The sequence below is a fragment of the Chaetodon auriga genome, chromosome 7 (assembly GCF_051107435.1).
Source record: "Chaetodon auriga isolate fChaAug3 chromosome 7, fChaAug3.hap1, whole genome shotgun sequence".
NCBI classification, from domain to species: Eukaryota; Metazoa; Chordata; class Actinopteri; order Chaetodontiformes; family Chaetodontidae; genus Chaetodon; species Chaetodon auriga.
This window is the reverse complement of record NC_135080.1, coordinates 14,414,774-14,437,559: the sequence shown is the minus strand read 5'-3', so window position 1 is coordinate 14,437,559 and position 22,786 is coordinate 14,414,774. Positions and strand designations below refer to the sequence as shown.

General features: G+C 43.7%; 1 protein-coding gene across 5 annotated transcripts in view; it reads left to right on the top strand.

Annotated features, from left to right (window-relative positions):
* gria4a (glutamate receptor, ionotropic, AMPA 4a) overlaps positions 1–18,821 on the top strand; it is a 105,164-nt gene extending 86,343 nt beyond the window's left edge. Inside the window, exons 15-19 of one of the 5 annotated variants that reach the window (XR_013077354.1) lie at positions 19–266; positions 3,619–3,733; positions 6,031–6,145; positions 7,844–8,091; positions 17,751–18,412. Coding sequence is in view for 4 of the 5 variants with exons in the window: in XM_076734204.1 (XP_076590319.1) it covers positions 19–266; positions 6,031–6,145; positions 7,844–7,981; positions 17,751–17,915 (666 nt within the window). In the remaining variant the exon portion in view is untranslated. Of the gene's footprint in view, positions 1–18; positions 267–3,618; positions 3,734–6,030; positions 6,146–7,843; positions 8,092–17,750 lie in introns of all 5 variants that reach the window. The other 4 variants (XM_076734204.1, XM_076734202.1, XM_076734206.1 and 1 more) reach the window with 4 other exon arrangements.
* The last annotated feature ends 3,965 nt before the right edge of the window (positions 18,822–22,786 follow it).

The window sequence follows — 22,786 nt, the reverse complement described above, 5'->3', positions numbered from 1 at the left end:
TCCTCTCCTCCACCCCAGAGGTCCAAAATAGCCGTATACGAGAAGATGTGGTCATATATGAAGTCAGCTGAACCAACTGTCTTCACCAAAACCACAGCAGAGGGCGTGGCGAGGGTTCGCAAGTCCAAGGGGAAGTACGCTTTCCTCCTGGAGTCCACCATGAACGAATACACGGAGCAGCGCAAGCCTTGTGACACCATGAAAGTCGGGGGCAACCTGGACTCCAAAGGATATGGGATTGCTACACCGAAAGGCTCACAGTTAAGGTGGGTGGAATAGTGTAACAATAGGAGACAGTAACAAAGCTGATACTGTACTATTGCTGCGATATTCCACCTACCCTGCTGTGCCTTTTATACTCCACTTAGATTAACCTGTCACTGCTGTCAGGTGAAAAGGTCTCTCCTGCAAAAATATAACTCTAAATGTTAATTGTAAAGGTTATGGCACCAGTGCAATTTATGTTTTGATTATCATAAACTCCAAAAGCAAACACGCACTTACAGGTTTTCACCCAGCAGCAGCGACACGGATGAGTATGTTGAATATGCACATTATGTATTTCATCATACTTTTCGTTATCTTTCTCATTCTGGCCTCTTTTTATTTCTGTCCGTCACTCTCAGCTGTATTTTTCCTCACTCTTTTCTGCAGTTTTTCTGTTGATTTAGGGCCTGTTAGCTCCATTTCTGAGTCCTGTGTCACTGTCATTTGTCCGTCCCTCTGTGCCAACATCCCCTCTTTCTTTCCTCTTTCAACCACTCTTCTCCACAGGGCCACCTTGCAGGTAACGCTGTCCATTTGTCTGTCGTCTCGTCTCTTTGTTCCTTTTCATCCTCAGAGATGGTAGTCATGATGGTGATAATGATGATGATGATTATGATTATTATAGAGGAGATTTATGAACTGAATATGACCGTGAGGAGGGGCAGAACCTCAGACTACTGCCGCTACATCCAGAGCCACGAGGGGGAATTTATAGGTGAACAGGAGACAAAAAAGTGAGAAGCAGGAAGTAGAGGGGCTTGGCCAATGGGGGGACCAGAAACTAAACATAATGGAGGATCCCACACAAAAAAGAAAAATAGTCCTTCAATTCAACTCAAACTACATTTAAAATTAATGGTAATTGGACAGCGCCAAATTAAACCCAGATCAAAGAGTGATCAGTAGTTTATTTTAAAGAATTAACAACAGTCCTTAATAAAGAGAGCATAAGCTGGAGGAAATAAATGAGAAAGCGACTGAGGCTCTAAAGTTGGTCCTTTCATTCTCATTTCCCCTCAGCAGACACTTGTTTATCTGGCTTGTTAACTTGAACCTACAGTAACAGTCCCCGTAGGTTTCACTCAGGTATGCCAGCAATGCAGATAATTCATTTTCCAAGCGACCGTGACAGCAGTATAGAGACTTTGTCTGCTGGGGGAAAATAATTGACTAAATTCAGCAAAGCCGGACCAATTGCTCTCTCCTCTCTCCCTCCATCTCTCTCTCGCTCTCTCTCTGTCAACGTTTCAGATTTGCCTTATGAAAGGCAAAACACAAACAGCACATCAGCCTCACATCCTGTCCTATAACTTTCCTCTGTGTATGGTGCAAACAAGTCCCTCAAAACCCCCGTCACTGTAGTCCATCCCCTGTTATTCACACAGCGGGTTTTCCGTTTATGAGGGAAAAGTGACAGACAGCGGGTGGATAGGTCCCTTTTTAAGCCCCCTTCCCCAGAAACACATTCCTGGGACTATCCACGGTTGTCTCTGGCTTCTCCCAATCAGCGGAAACCAGAGATCTGCCAGGTGCACGCACATGGCTGGGAGTGTGCACGTCAGGTGAGCCTGCCTCTCCTCTTGGTGCTCTAATCACAGCTCTTGATGATGTTGATGGAGGAGAATGAATACCCTGATGATTGGAATGAATGCTAGGATTGTATGCCTTGTGAAGTACAGCTACTTTTGATATGATTATTAATATGTGACTGATATTATCATGACTGACAAAGATGTGTTTGAACTGTTTTCATCCATACCTCTTATGTTGATGAGATGACTCATGGCTTGTAGATTAGATCACCCCAGAGAACACTGTCTCTCTCTGAATCTTGTGACTATCTTTACTCAGAGAGCTAAACCTACTGTTACTTTCCATCTTGCAGTCACAAAGACAGAGATGAGATAGGACGTCGAGATAGGCAGGTGTACAGACAATGGGGCAGACTAACAAACAAGCAGGCAGTGACTGCAGTGCCCTTTTTGTAGAGATTAGCCCGGCTGATTACAGCATCTCACAAACAAAGGAGCGGTCAGCAGAGGGTGGTGAAAGGAACGACAGAAAAGTCTTTCACGGGTCGCTGTAAAAAGCCGAGATCTACCAAAGAAGCAGAGACAGGATGGAATGAATTTATAAAGGCTATGCAGGGAATAAATTGACACAATCATTCAGCTCCTGCAGCTGTGTTTTGTAGACACTCCTCAGGACATCACAGTCAGGGAGCAGGCCACATATCGAGGCAATCGAGAGATATTTCCAAGATGAGTGAAACTGAAAGTGCTTGTTGAACCAAATTTTGCTTCTGCTTCATCAAACTGCAATTAGGTTGTCTGTTTTATAAAAGGCCTTGTTTTTTACATTTTACAGCTAAATAGAATCTAATGTTGCATTTAATTTATGAGACTCCCAACCCCGCAGCTTAACAAAGCTGATTAGATTGAATACATATTACCTCCCAGTTCACATCAGTTCAGTACCAAAAACCAGATATGCAATCTCTTTGGTCATCTTTATTTTGCCGTTCTTGAAGGGTGACACAACCTTTAAAACCTTCAGTCATCAATCAGTGCTTTCCACTGCACTACAAGGCAGTGATCATATTGATCAGATCAAGGAACGGACAACCGATTTACCAGTTTCAAATATCAGTGAGTTGATTTTGATAATATTCTAAAACAATGAGTTATGGCTGTTCCCCTGCCAGATATAAAAAGCTTCACTGAGTACATGAGCACACGCCGCATAAAAGCCTGATATTTAGCCCTGTGTCCCTGAAATTTGTTTGGAGGTCAATGCCTTCAGGGGTGTGAGCAGGAGTGCTGTAGGAAACTGGAGCCACATACACACAAAAACACGCACATACACACATTCACGCACACACACAGTGATAGAAAGGTAAGGGTGCAGCAGGAGGGGACAAGAGCACCATCAGCAGGCTGCAGAGACCTGGTTAACACACTTAATACCAGCAATCTGACACTCACTGTGGAGCATCCTCTGTTAGTGCAGCCCGGAACAGGACAGGCAGAGGAGGAATGCAGTCAAACAAAAGAGAAAAGAAAAGAAAAAATGAATGAGTGAAAAGGCAGACACAGAGAAACAAGCAGAAATAAAGAAAGTTTCTGTTTTAGTGAAAGGGTAAGAGAGAGCGTTGTCTGGGGTCATCCTCCACCACTAACCCACTGTTGTCCCTTCAACCCCTCTGATTTCTCCTTCCCCTCTGCTCCCTCTCTTCCTCGTTTCCCTCCCCGTCCTCCTCCTGGCTGTGGTCCACGTCCATCTTGTCTGTCTGTCCCTCCATCCTCTGCTCTGACCAAACTATCTTATCTGTCCCTCCTTTTTTACTTAAAGAAACGCGGTCAACCTGGCCGTTCTAAAGCTCAACGAGCAGGGCCTGTTGGACAAATTGAAAAACAAGTGGTGGTATGACAAAGGAGAATGTGGCAGCGGGGGAGGGGATTCCAAGGTTAGCCCTCTCTGTCTGCCCACCCCACCACTAGGGGGACGGGGGCCGCTCACCGGCTAGGCAGCCCGCGATGGCCCCCGTCCTGGGAGTGTAACACATGCATCTGCCCCGGCGAAGAGTCATGCAGCAAACAGAGAGGACAAAAGTGACACCCTAAAATCTCCTGAGACACCCTGCAGCCACAAAAATAGGCACAATGTTGCATCTGTTGTCAGCGGTGTGTGCCTTTTTCTAAGAAAGGTTCAGACCCAGAGACAAAGGTACAACACTTGAGCTTGTTGAGACACAGAAGAAGAGAATATTATTTTTCTGGTCAAGAAAAACCCTCAAAAAATAAGGGCGTTTTTGACAGAAATCACCTTCTAGGGACCCGAAAGAGAACAAAAATGCTTTTTTAAAAGAGCAATTTGTCAAATTATTTTATGTTGAGTCATCAGATAATGGTTCGTTTTCAGCATCATGCTGGGAAATATGTCCCCTTTGCAGGTGGGTGCCTGCCAAGATAAATCAAGCGCACCTCATAATGATAACCATTTTGGCGCTGTTCTGGTAATGCCCCACTGAAAGGACACAGTGTGAGGTAATGGGAAGAGGGTTCAGTGATGGATAGGTGGGAAAATAAAGAGAGCAATTACTGTCAAGACAGGAATATTTGCCCCCTAGTGGCAGCTCTGGGGAGAGGAGCAAGGAGAGACTTGAGTGAGAGTCAAATTACCCGAAAGACGGAGAGACACCAAGCTGAGCCTCATCACTCCTCCTCACACACTGAGAATCTATTGCTCAAGAACACGGCCGATGAAACAGGTTTTAATGGAAAAACGAGACCCAAGCGTAATTGTAGCTCTCAGATTCTTTTAGGCTCAGGTTGGCTCGAGGCAGAGGGGAGAATGAATAATTGATATTAGCAGAATGCAATTACAGGATAAGGTTTCCTACATCTCTTGTTCGTTTGTTGGATTTCAACAATCCTTTCTCGAGTTTCTCTTTTGTGTGAAAGATTCAAGCATTTATACTACTCTTTTGTTAATTGTAGGTCCTGAAATCATTCTTGTTTGCTTATGTATTTTTATGCAGGGTTAAAATTTGATTCCTATGAACGTACAGAGAAATGTACCACGGCAAACTGACTAATGAACACTAACATCATTATCTCTGTCTGGCTGATGGCTCTTTTTATGTATAAGGCTTAGTTACACAATGAAGGTGTCACTTCTCCCATGAATACAGAAATGTGTTATTTGTACATATTTCTAGAGTTTTTAGTGCTTAAATATCAGAAGAAATATGTCAGGACCAAATTTCATGCAAATTCCATTGCAATCCATCCGGGAGTTGAGATATTTCTATCTGAGTCAGTCGTTCAGTCTTCAAGTGTTGGACTGACTGCGACAGCCTTGACAGAGCCATGCCTATAGCTATAAAAACGACAATGCAGTAAGAATTCAAATCAACGTTTCGGTGGCTTTGGGATGTCTGCAAGAAGCTGAATTTTTAAGTCTTACCTGAATTTAGCGATTTCATTCAAAACCACAAATTTCAACCATATCATGGCACTCGAGGAAATATCAGCGGATCGCCAAAGTCATTTGAAAGAATCATTCAGGAATGAAATTTTCCATCTAGTAGATGTTGAAATATTTTGCCGGATAAGTGCAAGCTTTGACCTGACAGTGCTGCTAGATGAAAAGTCATACGGATTTGTCCTTTGCGGACCATGAATGTCTGACAAAATTTCACGCCAATCCATCCATGTATGTGGAGACATTTCATTTGAACCAAAGTGGCGGACCGAACGACTGACAGGCCAACCTGAAAGATGCTTTGCAGTAAAAATATTTATTAGGCAGGTAAAGTGCAAGCTGAGTTCAAAAAGAAAAGATCATACCTGTAACAAGGCAGCAGTTTCCTCTGGCCTTAAAAGTCCGTGGAGTTTATTGGCTGTAGCTCGCTCTCCCAGTCGTAGCACAGGGCCAGCCTGACGCCAATAGTCCTGGCTTAACAGTATTTGCCTCTTCACTGTTCAGTGCAGGACCAGCTGGGGCAGTATGGGTGTGTTACCCGAAGTGACAAAGGTGGGTCCCACTCATATGTCTGTAGCTCGCCTTAGCTCCTCGCTCCCCCCAGCCCCTCTTCAACGAGCATACACACATGTACTCAGTGGGATCCATGCTAGGTCACTTGATGTAAACAGAAGTACCTTTCTATGTGACTGAGCTGTGCAATGCAAATGTGAAATACCCTAATAACATAAAATAACATGACCTATGATGTTATTTATGTTATTTTTACACGCAAAGAACCCCGGTAAACCTTGCAGTTTTGAAACTGAGCGAAGCAGGCGTCTTAGACAAACTGAAAAACAAATGGTGGTATGACAAGGGAGAGTGTGGACCCAAGGACTCTGGAAGTAAGGTCAGTCTCACGCTGCTGCGGCCCACAAAACGCTAGCCTGAAACTCTCATCCTGAATACGCTCCAGATTACTGCAACTACTGTTTTGTCAATAGCAATTTTCTGAATTAGCCTGAAACATATCTTGAATGTCCACAGTAGACTAAACTGTCCATTTAGTGATTTTTTCCTTCCTCTATTTTGATGGTGGACCACATTTACCTAAACATGCATCAGATTAACTCAAATTCTTGTTCAGTTTCTGTAGCAATCTGTGGCAATCCCATCTTCATTACAGTCAGCACTACAAATAGAATGTAAATTGTGACTGTCATCAGCCAATTCACACTTTCATGTTTTTGTTTTGACCTCATACACGAGCCCATTTTTGCTAGTCGAAACTCATCCACCAGATGAGAATACCACTGTTTCTTTAGCTTTAGCATCAGCAACTTGTTAGCAACTATTGGCTTTTGCCTTCATGTTAAAGATTTAATCAGACTAGGCTATTTATGACGTAATGCTTTATTTTACAGGTGCATTATTTGTTTTTCTGTTTAATCCACTGGAAGAACTCTGTTATTTTGAGCTAATTATAGGTCAAATAAAGTGCCATTTGTGAACTCGCAATGAAATATTTTGGCTAATAAAACTTAATTGCTAGCGTACAAAGTCTTCAGTGCACAGCAGGTCAGCTGAACATTCAAACATAGAAAGCAAAGTTCTCAGTAAGAAATAAACACTGAATTAATAATTACTTGGTTTCAAGTGGTGCACAACTCACTCCTTCATTTTCCCTCTGTTCAGACTCTTTCAAGAAATTTCCTGCACAATTACTTGAAAATTATGGACCTGTGAGATAAAGCATTGCTGTATTTTTTTATTAGCATTTGCTATTAAAGAGCTACAGCCTACCTCATATCTTCACACAGTTAAAGCATTCATTCCTGTTATATTTCAGAGTAGAAAAGAAGTTCTTGAACAGGAACATACAGAACACAGGAGCTACTCTGCTGTAGATGTTTAGCCTACTGGAGCCTTTAAATTGCATTAAAACTGCAGTGAAATGTCATCGCTCAGATTACAGCCTGCTCTGTGACTGTTTTTCTCTTTCTGACTTAAACTAGATGTTGATTGTAGACATGTTGAATGTTCTGTAGTTGTAGTGACTGTTACAGATGTGTAGCTGTTGTGATGACAGTACTATTAATTGTAGTTGTAGAAGTAGTGTAATTGTATGATCATTCATAATTAAGTGCTAACAAATGTAATTTCAGTGGCATAGTCGTTCATTTGCAACACCAGATGATGAAAATGATTTTTTCCCTGACAGTCTCCATTTGTGTGTCTAACCCACTGTATCCAATTTTCTCTGTCTGCTTTTTCCCACCTCTTTGCTTATGCTCTCCTACTTTCTTTCACTTCCTTCTCCTGCCGCCTCACTCCGGTTATTCTCCTCTTCTCCCATCACTCAAATTTTCCCTCCACCTCTCATCCCGCTTGACTTTCTCCCCTCCTTAACCGCACGTCTTCTCTTTAAATCCTCCATCATCATCCTGCTCTGCTCCTTGTGTCCTTCATTTTTCACCTTTTTCCCTTCTTTTTTTCCCCCTTTCCCATCAACCCCTTCTCGTTTCACGACACCCCTCCGCTGCCTCCTTTACCTCCACACCCGTCCCTTGCTCTTTCCCAAACCCCCTATCCCACTCCCTCTCTCCAGGACAAGTCGTCCCAGGCTCTGAGCCTGTCCAACGTGGCCGGGGTCTTCTACATCCTGGTGGGCGGCCTGGGCCTGGCCATGCTGGTAGCCCTGGTCGAGTTCTGCTACAAGTCACGGGCCGAAGCCAAGCGCATGAAGGTGGACCTTAGCCCCCCCCACTGCCCCAGCCCCTCCCCCAGCACCCAGAATCTAGCCACTTATAGGGAGGGGTACAACGTGTACGGCTCCGAGGGGGTCAAGATATAGGGGTAGGATTTAGAGGCTCCCATATAGGTGGGGTAATGGTGGTGTTGATCATGGTGATGGTGCTGTAGATTATTGTATTGTCGATGTAGCGGCTGACGCAGCAGCCCCACGCAACCGTGTTGTTCTTCATGTGGTGATGAGGATGCGGTCAAGCATTGTGGAACCAATGTAGCTTTTTATGTTTTACTGAACGCTTATTTTGGCTGTTCTGTTTATTTATTGGCCCAATGTTTTCTTAGTTTTTTGGGTTTTAAATTTGTTTGGAGTTTTCTTACGGTTGTTACTTTTCATTCTTTAGCACTTCACCCCTGGATAGATTGGGGTTGTTTGACTACAGATTTGGTTCCATCGTCTTTGGCTGCAGATGATGATGATGATGATGGTGATGATGACATTGATGGTGATGCTCTTGGCTGATGACTTGACTAGGCACCTGCATTGTAATTTTTGCTAACAGTTAACAAAATAATGACGGAGCAGGGATGCACAACTCCATCCTCAGGATCCAGCATTGTTCTAAATACATTATTAGATACTGTTCAGGGCTGCAACAAGTATTTTCAGTAATTTTTGTTTTAAAATTTCTTGAACAATTAAACAATCACCAAAATATATTCAGATTATTGTCAATGGGCTAATCTGTTAATTGGCTAACCATTTTAGAGCATTTTAAGGTGTTTTTATTGATGCCAATGAAACACGAAAAGGGAGTTATATAATATATCAGCTCTAATAATAACCAACATACAGTATAAAAGTTTGAAGTTTATTGATACTAATACCTGAAACTCGTCTGTGAAGATTTTCCTCTAATGTTGGCTCAAAACTATTTTCAGATTTTAGCAGTGGTCTACGTTGCTACTTCACTGTCCTGAGAGCAAAAACCGTGATGCTCCTCATTAAAATCTGTGACTCCTTCGAGCTACAAATTAATTAGCTAACGTGTGGACACCAATTATCACTGATTTCGGCCTGATTAAAAGTTTTTCAGCCATAATGTGATGGATGTCTCAGGAATAGAAGCACTTTTAAGTTGTTTTTATGGCAGTGGATGTCCACCATCATTTTCATAACTAGACTGATAATTCCTCGAGCACCACTGCAGTGTGGGAGAGATGTAAGGGTGAAGAACTTTGTGAGCCGGGGCATGAACACACATGAAATGCTCTGTTTGTTAAGAGCCTTCTAAAGCCAGATCACACAGAGCCAATTCAAACCAATTTAGGGTGAGTTTTCAAGTTTCAAATATTCTCTTGAAATACTGATTCGCCCGTAGATATTAGTCAACCTGCAGACATCAGATGATTGAGTGTTTTTTGTTTTTAATTCTCAATCCCTTCGCAATGTAAAAATAGTTGCTGTCTACTAATATTAGCTAATAATTTTGGAAATTATTTACTGATCTTGACTTCTAGTCCTGACTATAGCAAATCAAAGCAGCATATAGGTGCTTCACTTTTTATATAAATCAGGCAGACCAGGACCAGAAGTATTTAGTTCATATATGTGAGTTTAATTTACAACACTAACAACATACCAGGGTACAAAATCTCCTTATGTGTGCAATATAGAGTTAGTGTACACCTGTTTCCCATCTCTGGTGGCTGACAGTCAACACTGTTTCCTCGCCATAATACTGTACCTTTAAAGTATCATTAAAGCATTAAGTGGAGTTGTGCACCCCTGTTGTAGACGGTCCAAACAGGCACTCTGACTTACTCCAGCCCTGACAACTTCAAAACAGCCCAGTTACTTAGTGTTAATGCAGAGGAATAATTGATGAAGCAAACACTTCATACAGAACAGCTACTTAGAGATGTTGTAAAAACATGACTCACGTTTACTGATGTAAACGCGCAATTAACTGAAGTGAAAGGAAACACTGGACATCAATTTGACGATCTGCTTAACAAACCTTTCAGAGGCATTATAGGGTCATATTTGATTATCACCTTGAAGTGATTAGCAGGATCAATACCCAGGATGCAAACATAAAGACAGCTAAATGAAGTACAAGAAATATTGACTGTTAGCTGTGCAGAGGTGACGGTGCCAAAGAAATGAAGTAAAAGGCTTACTGCAGCAAACAGCACCCCCTCCTTGATTGTCGCCTGGACGTATACCATATTTTTCTATTTAACTTCAATCATCTAAAAGAGTTCCAAGTTGTAGTAATACCATCCAAAAGACCTTAAAAGTATATGTTCCTTTAAAATTGTCTTAAATGTACAATCCCATGTCTATTCTGTGTTTTCTCTTTAGTTTTAATTAAGCTGTATATCAGCATAACAGCAAGAGGAAGAGGCAAAAGTGTTTCTGGAGATGTATTGCCAAACACAGTTGGCTGTGTGTAATTGCGGAGTAAACTGTTCTAAATGCCTAGTTTCAGATATTATCTTCCAATCCATATAAATAAAAGTGGCTATTACAACTAGATGCTGTATAAAGGCCATTAGTTTATACGCAGCACAACAAATTGCTATGTTTCAGAAACCGAAGACTAAATTGAACCGTGTTTTCTTTCCTCGAATCATTTACAGAGGTTATTTGTTTTCTGGATCGGCAGTGATTTTTTAATAGGAAATCTTCTAACTTCTTTGATAGCAGAAACATTTTAAGAAGTGTTCTAATCACCAGCAACACCAAATTAACTCGTGTTCTCCAAAAATACAAGGTCAATCAGAGAACAAAGCTTTTTAGGCTGTCGGAGATGTGAGGTTTTCATCCGACAGCAGCAGCACAAGCTTTACTGAAACATCACAGAGTAGCCCGTCTGTGTGAAGTGTCACCCTACTCTGAGCAGTATAGCCAGTCACTCCCTCTCTATAAATCTGAAACCTTGAAAGAAAAACCACTCCTTCATGTTTTCCTTTTGTCTTTTCAAAGTCCTCACCTTCCAAATCCTCTCCTTTCAAATCCTCACCTGAACTCTTCTCAGACGATTGAAACCCAGAACCCAGAAATGCATGGTCACCTATGAAATGCAGATGTCTACAACCCAAATCCTCTCGTCTAATATGTACATGTTTGTTGATTGTTGCCTGCTTTTCCGTTCACTTTTGCCTTCAGTCAAACTATGTTGCCGTAGCATTGGCACAGTGTGGTAGCCTTTTAGTGGGAGTTGAATGTGTCGTTTGGGGTGCATTCACACCAGGCCGCTTTGATGTAATTTAAATCAAGTCTTGGCTGTTTCTACCTGCAGTTCAGTTTGTTTGAACAGGGAGAAAAAAGGACATTCAAGCTTTGATGGACAACAAATCAGTGTATGGAGATTACCTGAAAAAGCTAATCTCAGTTCTTTTCCAAGCAATTTGTGGTGGATGATAATGTTTGAAAATCAAAAGTTTACGTTTTTCATCATTAATTTCCAATTATGAATTGAATATTAATCAATAAGATGCCAAACGATTGTGAGAAATGACAATTTAAACCCAAGGTAACATTATTTTTGCTTGAAAAATGACTTCAAAGATCAACAGATGATCAAAATGTTGTTGATTAATTAAATGATGACTCATCGATTATTTGTTTCAGTGTTAGTTTGCACGGTGGCTCTGAGAGCTCAACGCACCACTGCTGAAGAAAACACATGCAAACGGACAAAACACATGCAAATAAAGAAAACATCTTCTCCAGTTTGACAACTTGTTACGACCCTTAGATGGATTGAGCTAGGGAAAAAGGGAAGCAACACGGTGCCGTGATGTAAAAAAGCAGAATGCCGTTTATTGTTTAATGAAAACCAAACCACCATAACAATTATTACCAACAACAAACAAAACCCAAATATAGAAATAACCAAGGGAGAGGGCGGCGGGTGGCGGCAAATCATAAAACAAACAAAACACAGCTACGCCTAACTTAAATTCCAGCCCAAAATTGACTAACTTACAAAGAACAGCAAAAGGAAGAAATTTTAGCTGCCTGCCCTGTTTCTTACCTCAACAAAAAAATTACACGGGGACCACCACCCATAAACCTAGTGCGCAAACAAGAAATTGTCGGTGTTGTGGTGTACGGTGACGTGTGTAAAACAAAATAAACTAGCTACAGCCCAGCTTCCCAAACCTAGTGCCTCAGTGCAATTAATGGAACAAAACGATCGACTCACAGTCAGTACTAAATTGTACGAGTTTCTCAATGAGGCACGACGAGGCGAACTGATCACTGAAATCACAGCCGCTCCGGGCGTCGACAGCACACACTTTTTATAATGTGCGCGCGTGTCCGGATTGGAGAGGAGAGACCAGCTGGAGCCACTGGATTGGTCGGGAACACTCACGGAGGGGGGGGTGGTTCTGGGACTGAAGAGAGAGAGCATCTCCAAATTAAGAGCCGCCGTGAAAGGGAATCCCCGGTGACGTCATGGGTTCCACGCTGCCGAACTGAAGAGACTCAAGAACACAAATTAAAAGAACCAAACACCTGACGCCCGTAACACCCCCCCACACAAATTCAAACCCAGAGGTTTGATACAATGATACAACAACCCACTAACACAGAAAAACACAGTTACACTCTGGACAGAGCGTCGGCGAGCACATTATCTGCTCCCTTCTTATGCTTAATCAAGAGCTTGTACTCCTGCACAAACAAGGCCCAGCGCATGAGCCGTTGGTTATGATTATACATGCGCTGTAGAAACACGAGTGGGTTGTGGTCAGTGCGAACAACGAGTGGGGAGCTGCAGGACCCGAAATACACCTCGAAATGTTGAAGGGACCATAGTAACGCGAGAGTCTCTTTTTCGATCGTTGAGTAGTGTAGTTGATGCTTGCTGAACTTTTTTCATTAATTCTCTCTTGACTGGGTTCACACGATAATGATGTGGCTTGATTGGTCTAGCATCTTTTACATCGATATCATGTTGGAGCACGGTGGTTCGAGAGGGAACGTCTCCAAAAAGACACGGGAACTCATTTGTTAGTGCTAGAATATCTTTTTGCTGTGAGAATGTTAAATGTACGAGCTGCTGAGGCAGATCTTTGAGCATCTCTGAGTTTGGGAGACGGGCACTCAGCAGAGCGACGTGACGTGCAGATAGCCCGTCTTCATCATCAGGCCTTTGCTCGGCGACGATGAGGGCGGAGCACTTTTCAGCTAAGGGAGCTGCACCTGTTGTTACGGTGTCGGATTTGTCACGTGAGTGATACAACTTCAGCATGTTTATGTGACAAAGACGGTTTTTTCGTCGTCTGTCAGGGGTGTGAATAATGTAATTTGTGTCGCTCAGCTTTTGGCGAACGATGTAAGGACCAGCGAAACGTGCGGAGAGGGAGGAGCCAGGAATTGGCAGCAGGGCCAGCACCTGATCTCCGACTTCAAACCGGCGGTCTGTGGCAGAATGGTCAAACTGCTTTTTCATTGCAGTCTGTGAATCCGCGAGTGCTGCCCTCGCAAAGGAACGCGCGTGATGCAGACGCTCGCGGATATTGCGCACATGTTGCAGCACATTCCTCTCCGGGGACACATCCACCGAGAGGAATTTTTCCTTCAACACATTTAGGGGACCACGACGTGTGTGGCCAAACACAAGCTCGGCGGGGCTGAATCCCAAGGATTCTTGGACAGATTCACGAGCCGCAAACAAAGCAAATGGGACACCTTCATCCCAGTGTTTTGCTGTATCCAGGCAATATTTGCGCAGCATGGACTTAAGAGTTTGATGCCAGCGCTCCAGCGCGCCCTGGGATTCCGGATGATAAGCACTGGAGACAACATGTTTAATATTTAGGGATTGGAGGACTTGCTTAAAGAGCTTTGACTGGAAATTGGTTCCTTGGTCTGTCTGGACTATTTTCGGCAAACCAAAAGTGGAAAAGAATTTGGTTAACGCCTGAATCACTGAACTGGATGTGATTTTACGCAACGGCACAGCTTCGGGAAAACGAGTGGATGCGCACATAATCGTGAGTAAGTACTGATTTCCCGTTTTTGTTCGGGGTAAGGGGCCAACACAGTCTACAATCACTCGCTCAAAAGGGTCTCCTATGGCAGGGATCGGACATAGTGGTGCGGGCGGAATGGTCTGATTAGGTTTGCCGGCCAATTGACACACATGACAAGTGCGGCAATGATTGGCAACCGCCGACTTCAAGCCCGGCCAGAAAAAGTGTTTTAGGATCAAATGATACGTTTTCTTAACACCTGAGTGGCCAGACCATGGGCTTTCATGTGCCAACTGCAACACGTGCTGGCGGTATGCAGTAGGCAGGACAACTTGATGAATCACATCAAAATCATTGCTGTCAATCACTCGCGGGGACCATTTACGCATGAGAATGTCATTGTCCATGTAATAAATTGGGGAATCAGTATGATTCCGATCAGTACTCACCACTGCAGCGAAGCAGGGTTGCAGGCTTGGGTCTGACTTCTGAGCCGCAACAAGTCGTTTTCGGCTTACTGGTAGCTGAGGCTGTTCAGGGGAAGAAAAGTTGTCGCGCGACGCGGAATCGCTGTGGGGTTTCGGAGACGAGTCGAGTGAGGTTACTGTATTTTTGTCGGGCACGGAGGTGGATGTTTTAGGCTCTTCAGCGAAAATCGTCGCTAATGTGCTGTCTGACAGGTCAGTGTCTTCAAGATCATCAGACGTGCCAAGTTTTTGTGCTTGAGCGCGCGTAATGACGCATGACGGAAACAGCTTCAAATCATGCACAGTGTCAGAGGGAGGAGATGCTGGGGGGGTGTCTAGGACTTCGAGGGTGGGAGTGACTTTACCTCCAGCAATATCATTTCCCATCAGCATGGCAATGCCGCTAATTGGCAAAGCTGGGCAAACTGCAACAGCGAAAAATCCGGTGATCAGGTCTGACTGCACATGAATGCAATGCAAAGGACGCAATACACCACCCATCTCAACGCCTCTCAGCACACTGTTGCAACCATAAGCTGACGAGTCTGAGAAGGGTAACGCACTGGCGAGTATAGCTGACTGGGAGCATGCAGTATCGCGCAAGATTTGAATGGATCGCTGGTCGTCTGTTTTGCCGGTTAGAGAAACTAAACCCTCAAAAACAAACGGCTTGAAACAGGGATCAGGGCTTTCAGTCACGGGTGACGGAAGTAGAAGGGTTTCACCTGCACTGGATTGTATCAACCCGACTCCTTTCTGCTGGGGCGCACTTGGAGACGGCTGTTGCTGTTCCTTGCGCTTTAGTGTCAGGCAGTTAGCGATAACGTGACCAGGCCTATGGCAATAGAAACACTCCCTCTCCTCCTTGCGGGGAGGAGAGGCTTTGCGGGCCTGACTCAGAGTGGTCGGCATTAATCGAGATTTGTCAGGGGCCGCGGAGGAGTACGTGACTTTGTGCGTAAGCACAAACTCGTCAGCTAACACAGCTGCAGCAGACAATGTTCGCACCTTTTGCTCATTCAAGTACACGACAAGGCGTTCTGGCAAACATCTTTTGAAATCCTCCAAGAGAAGCAGTTCTCGGAGCGACGGGAAATCCTCAGCCTTACAGGCTGAACACCATTTGTCAAACAGGTTCCCTTTGTCCCTAGCAAACTCTACATAAGTTTGGTTAGGGGTCTTTCTGTGAGCCCTAAACTTTTGGCGATATGCTTCCGGGACTAGTTCATATGCACGGAGGATAGCCTGTTTCACAGTCTTGTAATTTAGGCTGTCCTCCAAGGAAAGTGCAGAAACCACTTCTTGCGCTTTTCCATGAATTTTGCATTGCAGCAATAAAGACCACACATCCGCGGGCCATTTGAGTGCTGTGGCAATTCGTTCAAATGCACTGAAATAAGAATCCACTTCATTTTCTCTGAATATTGGTACTAAAGAAATATGCTTACTTATATCAAATGAATCTCTATGGTCACTAACAAAGCCGGGGGGAGTGCTTGCTGTCACCACCTCTGACACGAGAGCATCTTTCTGCGATGCAAGCTCGAGCTGACGCAGCCGTACCGCCTTGTCTGCCTCTATTTCCATTTTCTTGACTTGAAGGCGGAAGTCAAGTTGCGCTTGGCGGTCTTTCGCCTTTTCAGTGGCCTCTAACTGAAGGCGAGCGAGGCGGATCTTTAGCCGGGCCTCATCGCGAGACCCAGAGGAAGCAGGAGAGAGAGGATCAAAACGGGGCAGAGTGACCGGTGTTTTGGGCCGGCCCTTCGCCTCGAAGTCAACTCTCTGGGCGGCTTGGCCCAGTTCCTCAGACACGGCACGGGGAGTTTCTCCCATACGGCCACCCCCAGCCAGGGCGCCGTCAGCCTGCGCATCGGACTCCAAGGGAGCCAGCGCCGCAGTCAACCCCGACTCGGTTAGAACTGTAATAATTAATGCTTTGATGTCTCTTTTCAACATTTGTCTAGAGACAGAGATGCCGAAGTGGGCTGCTACTGCCATCAAATCCTCCTTACGGCAGGATTCAAGCAACTCAACCGAGGGCTGCTGAATGAACTGAGCGAGATCAAACGCAGCCATGATCAAACCAACGAGTTTCCACAGCACTCACCAGACACTAAACAATAATCCGACTTTCAATATCCCGGACGAGCCCCCATTATGTTACGACCCTTAGATGGATTGAGCTAGGGAAAAAGGGAAGCAACACGGTGCCGTGATGTAAAAAAGCAGAATGCCGTTTATTGTTTAATGAAAACCAAACCACCATAACAATTATTACCAACAACAAACAAAACCCAAATATAGAAATAACCAAGGGAGAGGGCGGCGGGTGGCGGCAAATCATAAAACAAACAAAACACAGCTACGCCTAACTTAAATTCCAGCCCAAAATTGACTAACTTACAAAGAACAGCAAAAGGAAGAAATTTTAGCTGCCTGCCCTGTTTCTTACCTCAACAAAAAAATTACACGGGGACCACCACCCATAAACCTAGTGCGCAAACAAGAAATTGTCGGTGTTGTGGTGTACGGTGACGTGTGTAAAACAAAATAAACTAGCTACAGCCCAGCTTCCCAAACCTAGTGCCTCAGTGCAATTAATGGAACAAAACGATCGACTCACAGTCAGTACTAAATTGTACGAGTTTCTCAATGAGGCACGACGAGGCGAACTGATCACTGAAATCACAGCCGCTCCGGGCGTCGACAGCACACACTTTTTATAATGTGCGCGCGTGTCCGGATTGGAGAGGAGAGACCAGCTGGAGCCACTGGATTGGTCGGGAACACTCACGGAGGGGGGGGTGGTTCTGGGACTGAAGAGAGAGAGCATCTCCAAATTAAGAGCCGCCGTGAAAGGGAATCCCCGGTGACGTCATGGGTTCCACGCTGCCGAACTGAAGAGACTCAAGAACACAAATTAAAAGAACCAAACACCTGACGCCCGTAACACAACTCGTATGCAGTATTTCGAAAAACCGTATGAGAAATGCGTGTTTTCTTAAGTTGCGGTGCATTGAGCTCTCAGGGCAGACTGGAATGCAAAAAGCAAACGTTTGACAGTATTGTCTCACCTGTATGTGTGATTGCACCTTCAGACTAAATGTTAGTGTGTACAGTGTGTGTACAGGCACATGCATGTATGAGCATTTACCTTGTGCATGTGTGTGTAGAGGAATATCTGTCTTTATGGGAGTGGGTGTGTTTGTCGCACAGTTTCTACGCCTATGAGATGACTTTTTTCTTTTTTTCAAACAAAATCTCCACCCTCTTCTCCGTCCTCCCCTCCATCTCTCCTCTCATCAGCTGTCTTTTTCTGAAGCCATGCGGAACAAGGCCCGTCTGTCCATCACAGGAAGTGTGGGGGAGAATGGCCGCGTCTTGACGCCAGACTGCCCCAAAGCTGTGCATGCTGGCCACGCCTCCCTCCGACACCCCGGCCTTGCAGTGGTCTCCTCCGGACTGCCCTGAAAACCAAAAACACCTGCCGTGCCTTAACGACACACAAACGTACAGACTTCAACAAGGACACACACACACACGCTCACACGCAGACCATCTTCATGCATAGCACACACACAAACATGCACATAATTACAGATACTCAAATGCAAATACTCAGATACAGAGACACTGAACACACATTTTTACACACTTGAATACACAAACACACGTTGCGCATCATCATCTCACTTTCCTGCTGCCATTGACTTATTTTACAAGAGACAAGTGAAACACAACTGAGGAGTGAACAGTGGAGAAAAAAAAAAACGCAAAAGACAACTAAGACTATCACACTTGCCTGCAGCATTCATTTTATTGTTTTTCGGGAGGACACCTTACCTGATATCGACAAAACCGACAGGAAGCCAGCACAGACTTACAGGAAATGAACTATGAGCTGTGAACATGACCACGAACCTGATCATGATGATGATAGTGATAAAGATGATGATCACAGCTGACAGAAGAAAAAAAAAAAAAGGAAACAACAACCAAACAACTCCGTTCCTGCTCTGCCGTCACCGGACAATGTTGGCCAATAAGCCACACCCCTTGACAACGCCTTACTAAGACTACAAACATTGTTTTCATCATCATCATCATCATGGTCATCGCCATCTTAACTTGCCTGCAAAGACTGAGTGCCAGGTATTATCACCCTTAGAAGACCAGAAAACTGTAACCTTGAACGTTCGGACTGTGCAAACCCGGTACTTTGCCATGGACTGTTCAAATTGAATGAAAATGCTTTCTACCTACGCATAAAGAATGATTCCCTCACCCGAAAAACCAGTGAGATAATCAGCCAGTATAGAACAGAAGTAACCTCCAAACACGTACGTGTGGCTCATCCTGGCCACAGAATTCACAGGGGTTTGTAAAAGAAAAAAATAAACAGTGGTAATTAACAAAAGTCCTTCATCAACAGCATCATCATGACAGTAGAAATGCTAAATAGCAACTTGATGATTAGTTGTGGTAAAGGCCAGGTTTAAACTGTATATTCACTGATGGAAAGAAAAAATAAAACACAAGGGAAGATCTCATATGGCTACCTAACAAAGTGCTTCTCAACCTGAACACTGGGACTCAACAGAAGTTTGCAAAATAAGAGGAGATGGTGTTAAAGGAAATGTGATGTTTAAATCATTCGGCATAAAACCTTTCAATTGTGGAAACATTTCAGCCCCCATGTCCTCTTCAATTATTAATCCAAATAGCCAGACGATGGAAGAGGCAAATCAAAGTTCATTATCCTTTGCACGTTCCCTCACAGTGGGGTGACTGGAGCAGAAAACCATTTGTTTCAAGGGCCGTAATAAGGTTGAGAATCACTGGTCTATACTGTGTGCGCTTCATTTGACGTGAACTATGAAGACCTACAGGTGCAGTTTTCAGTTTCTGTCGTCGTAATGACACTGATGGGCAGTTTGGTCGTCATTTGAGATCGCCAGCCTTTTCCAGCGGCCGGGGGAAAGCTACCATATCAGAAAGCTTGCTTTTTAAAACTGTTGTAAATAACTGCGTAGCAAAACAGAACTCACTTGTCTTTTTTAATCATCTTAGATAACAATTCATTGCAATAATGAATATAAAAGAAAATGCCACTACTTGTAATTAAGATCAAATCTTTTTTATAAATCTACATATTATATATAATACAAATAAATATATATCTATACGTCTATAGAGAGCTATAGAAAACATTGATCACAGATTGTCAGAGGCCATGGCATACATTCAGTTATATGGCTGTTTTTTTGATAACTTGAGAATATTAATATGCCACAGTCTTTTGTGTGTCCTCTTCAACACTGAATGTCCATCCGGCACTCACGTGGACACACACATAGGAACGCACGCATACACATTGTTGCATACACAGGGTCAGCTCAGAGTGACCACTCCAGCACCACGAGAGGCTCGGACGGTTTTATTTCTGCCTGTCTGTCTCTTTCACGAGTAGCCATTCACTGTTTTTCATTTTCCAACACTATTTTTACCCCAATATGTTCTGTTGGTGGGCTGCAAAGGCCCCTAAAACAGCATGTAGATGCCAATATTCAACACTGGAGCCCATACAAAGAGAGCACTTTTAGGCAGGCCTCTAGAGGAGATGGACCACTATGATTATTGTACCGTAGGGAGACAGCGCTATTTGACATTTTTGGAGAGTGTAGCATTTGTGTTGCATTTCATATCGCTTCGGTGCTTTTTGTTATTTGTCTTCTCACCAGATGTGAGTCAGCTACAGATTGAAATCCAACACGAGTTCAAACTGAGCAGGGTTTGCACTTTTTGGGGACGACATTTGATCCATCGTGCTAGGCAAGAGCAATCAATCCTACAAAATGTTGGTTAGATACCATATGGCAGCCTGTTTTGGCACATCCACTTACTGACAGCCTTGGGGAGAGGAAAATGTACATGGCATTAATATCTGAGGAACAATTAGGAAGAGATCAAAATACATTTGTAGGGGTTTCATTAGTGCAGGTTTACTTTTTTTTGTTGTAATACAGCTTAGCATGGTGGTGATACTTACATAGAGATTGTGTCATAATACAGTGATACTGTAAGTGGGAATGAACTATTGTGTTTTCTGTCCTGCTCAAATCCCCTATTCGTCATTGTCTTTCATGCTGCTTTTCTTCCTGTGTCTTCTCTTCCTTGTTCCTTCTCTTGTTTTGTCTCCCCCTTCCCTCTTTCTGTTTTCATCTCTCCTCCTGTCCCACTATAAGGCAGACTGTACAGAGTGCATCTCAGCAATGACAAATGACTCTATTTTCTGCCCTGATACACTGCAAAATAATGGCATAGAGAGGAATTGAGAACTCGAGACACCGTATGACAATCTGAGTTTTTTTCTGGCCCTTTGCTCGGAACATTTCACACCTTTTACGTTGTAACTGCTAACATCTCTAAAAAAAAAAAAAAAAAAAAAAAACCCGAAGAACTTCCACTTCTTTGTAAAACTCACTCACGTACCTCATCGTGCATCAGCCAAACTCAACATGAAAAGCATAAAAGGAAAATATCTTAAAACAACAAGTATCTCAAACAACAACCCGCTTTATGACTGAAACTAACAAGACAAATAGTTTCCAGTCGCTTCCTCTCAGCCCAGGGCATCGGTGCAGCAGTACTGCAGCAATCCAGCATGAGAGAAATAGTAGAAATAGTGGGTGGATGCATTTGCAAAGAGACAGTTAACACTGATCGAGCTATCACCACACCCGACACCCCAGGCAGTTAAACTGTACATGATACTGTTGTGTTTATTTCTTTGCCACCTCCAGCACATAAGATTTCATATATAGGCAGCAAAAAGCTGACTGCTGGGCTGTCAACACTCTGGCTTTAACACGGTCTCTTTCTTCCTTTGTTTCTGTCTTTCCATTTGGTTTCTTTTTCTAGTAAAACATCAATGCTGAACCTGCTCGCTCTGTGTGGTTATTTATCCACTGATCCTGTTCCTGCACTGTGTACTGCCACCAGCCCGCGGCCCTCATTTGCAGCCAAAACACAGAACGATGTTAGTCACCATATTGGATTGACATCTTCTGTTGTTTCATTTATTATAACAATGCACTATGCGTACGGGGGATATCGTGTGAAATTAACCAGAAACACAAAGCTTATTTTGCGGCACACGTGAGGTAATTACAATAAGGATCTGTGTTAAATCGCATGGAAAAGCAGTCAGTGTGCATAAAGGTCTGGTCTCAAAAGTGATACTATGTGGTAACTAGAATGCCAACTGAGGCAGGGTTAGCAGATATCAAGCTTGGTAATCAATCACAGGTGACTGGTGTTGATGACAAGTGCTGTGACAGCTGTGCAGTTATTGAAGAAAGAAATTAAGGAGGATTAAGGAGCTTGTGGTGGTGTAGTGGCTTCGTGGACAGTCACAACAAATTGGAGGAACACGAATGTCATCATAAGTCTACATTCTGATGATGATGTTTACATCATGTGGACCCTCACACACTCATGGTCATAGATAGTATAATTTTGGCTTGACAGTCTACAGCCATGCAAGTAACTCTATAAGACTTAAGGTAATGCTGCTAAACCTTAATGTTTAGGGGTAGCTTTGCATGTTAGCATTTGATAATTAGCACTAAACAGGCTTATTGGGAATTTGCCATTAGTTTTGAAGGTATTTGGCCATAATTTGGTCCTGATGGTGGCATGAGATGAAAAATCAGGTTATCACCAAGCTGGTCTTGAAAACTGCAGCACAGCTGTGGTGGAGCATTTACCAGGACAGCAAATTCAAATCAGTTAGTCCCCGGCTTAGAGATGTCTTTATGAATATGTAAAACATTAAGACTCAGCAGAGTTTTATTGTGTTCTGTGTGAACGTGAAGCCTCGTGCAGCGCCGTCTCTGTTGGAGACCAGCAGTTACGGGGTTAAATCCCCTGCTGCCAGTTTGTCATTTGGGCTCTTTTTTTCAGTCCATGGGGACCTAACACTCCTAATGCAGAGCCATCACTGACAAGCATTTCCCATTATTCCCCATCTCACTCACACTCTCACAGACACACAGACACGCACACTCCATGCCATGCTGGGTTATTATTGACAAGTATTTCCCATTTACCCGAAGATGAAGCAAAATAACAATTCTGAGGCGGCTCTGCCACCCTTTTAACCTTGCACCTTCACGTGCAAATACACACATGTGCACACACACACACAGCTTCAATCTGCTTCTTTTATCATCACTGCAAAGAGACAGCAGCCTTTCACCTTTTTATTTCCACTGGCTCATTTCATCTCCCCTTTCTCAGTCTTTCCCTCTCTCAGCTCCTCATGATCCCCCATTCTTTAC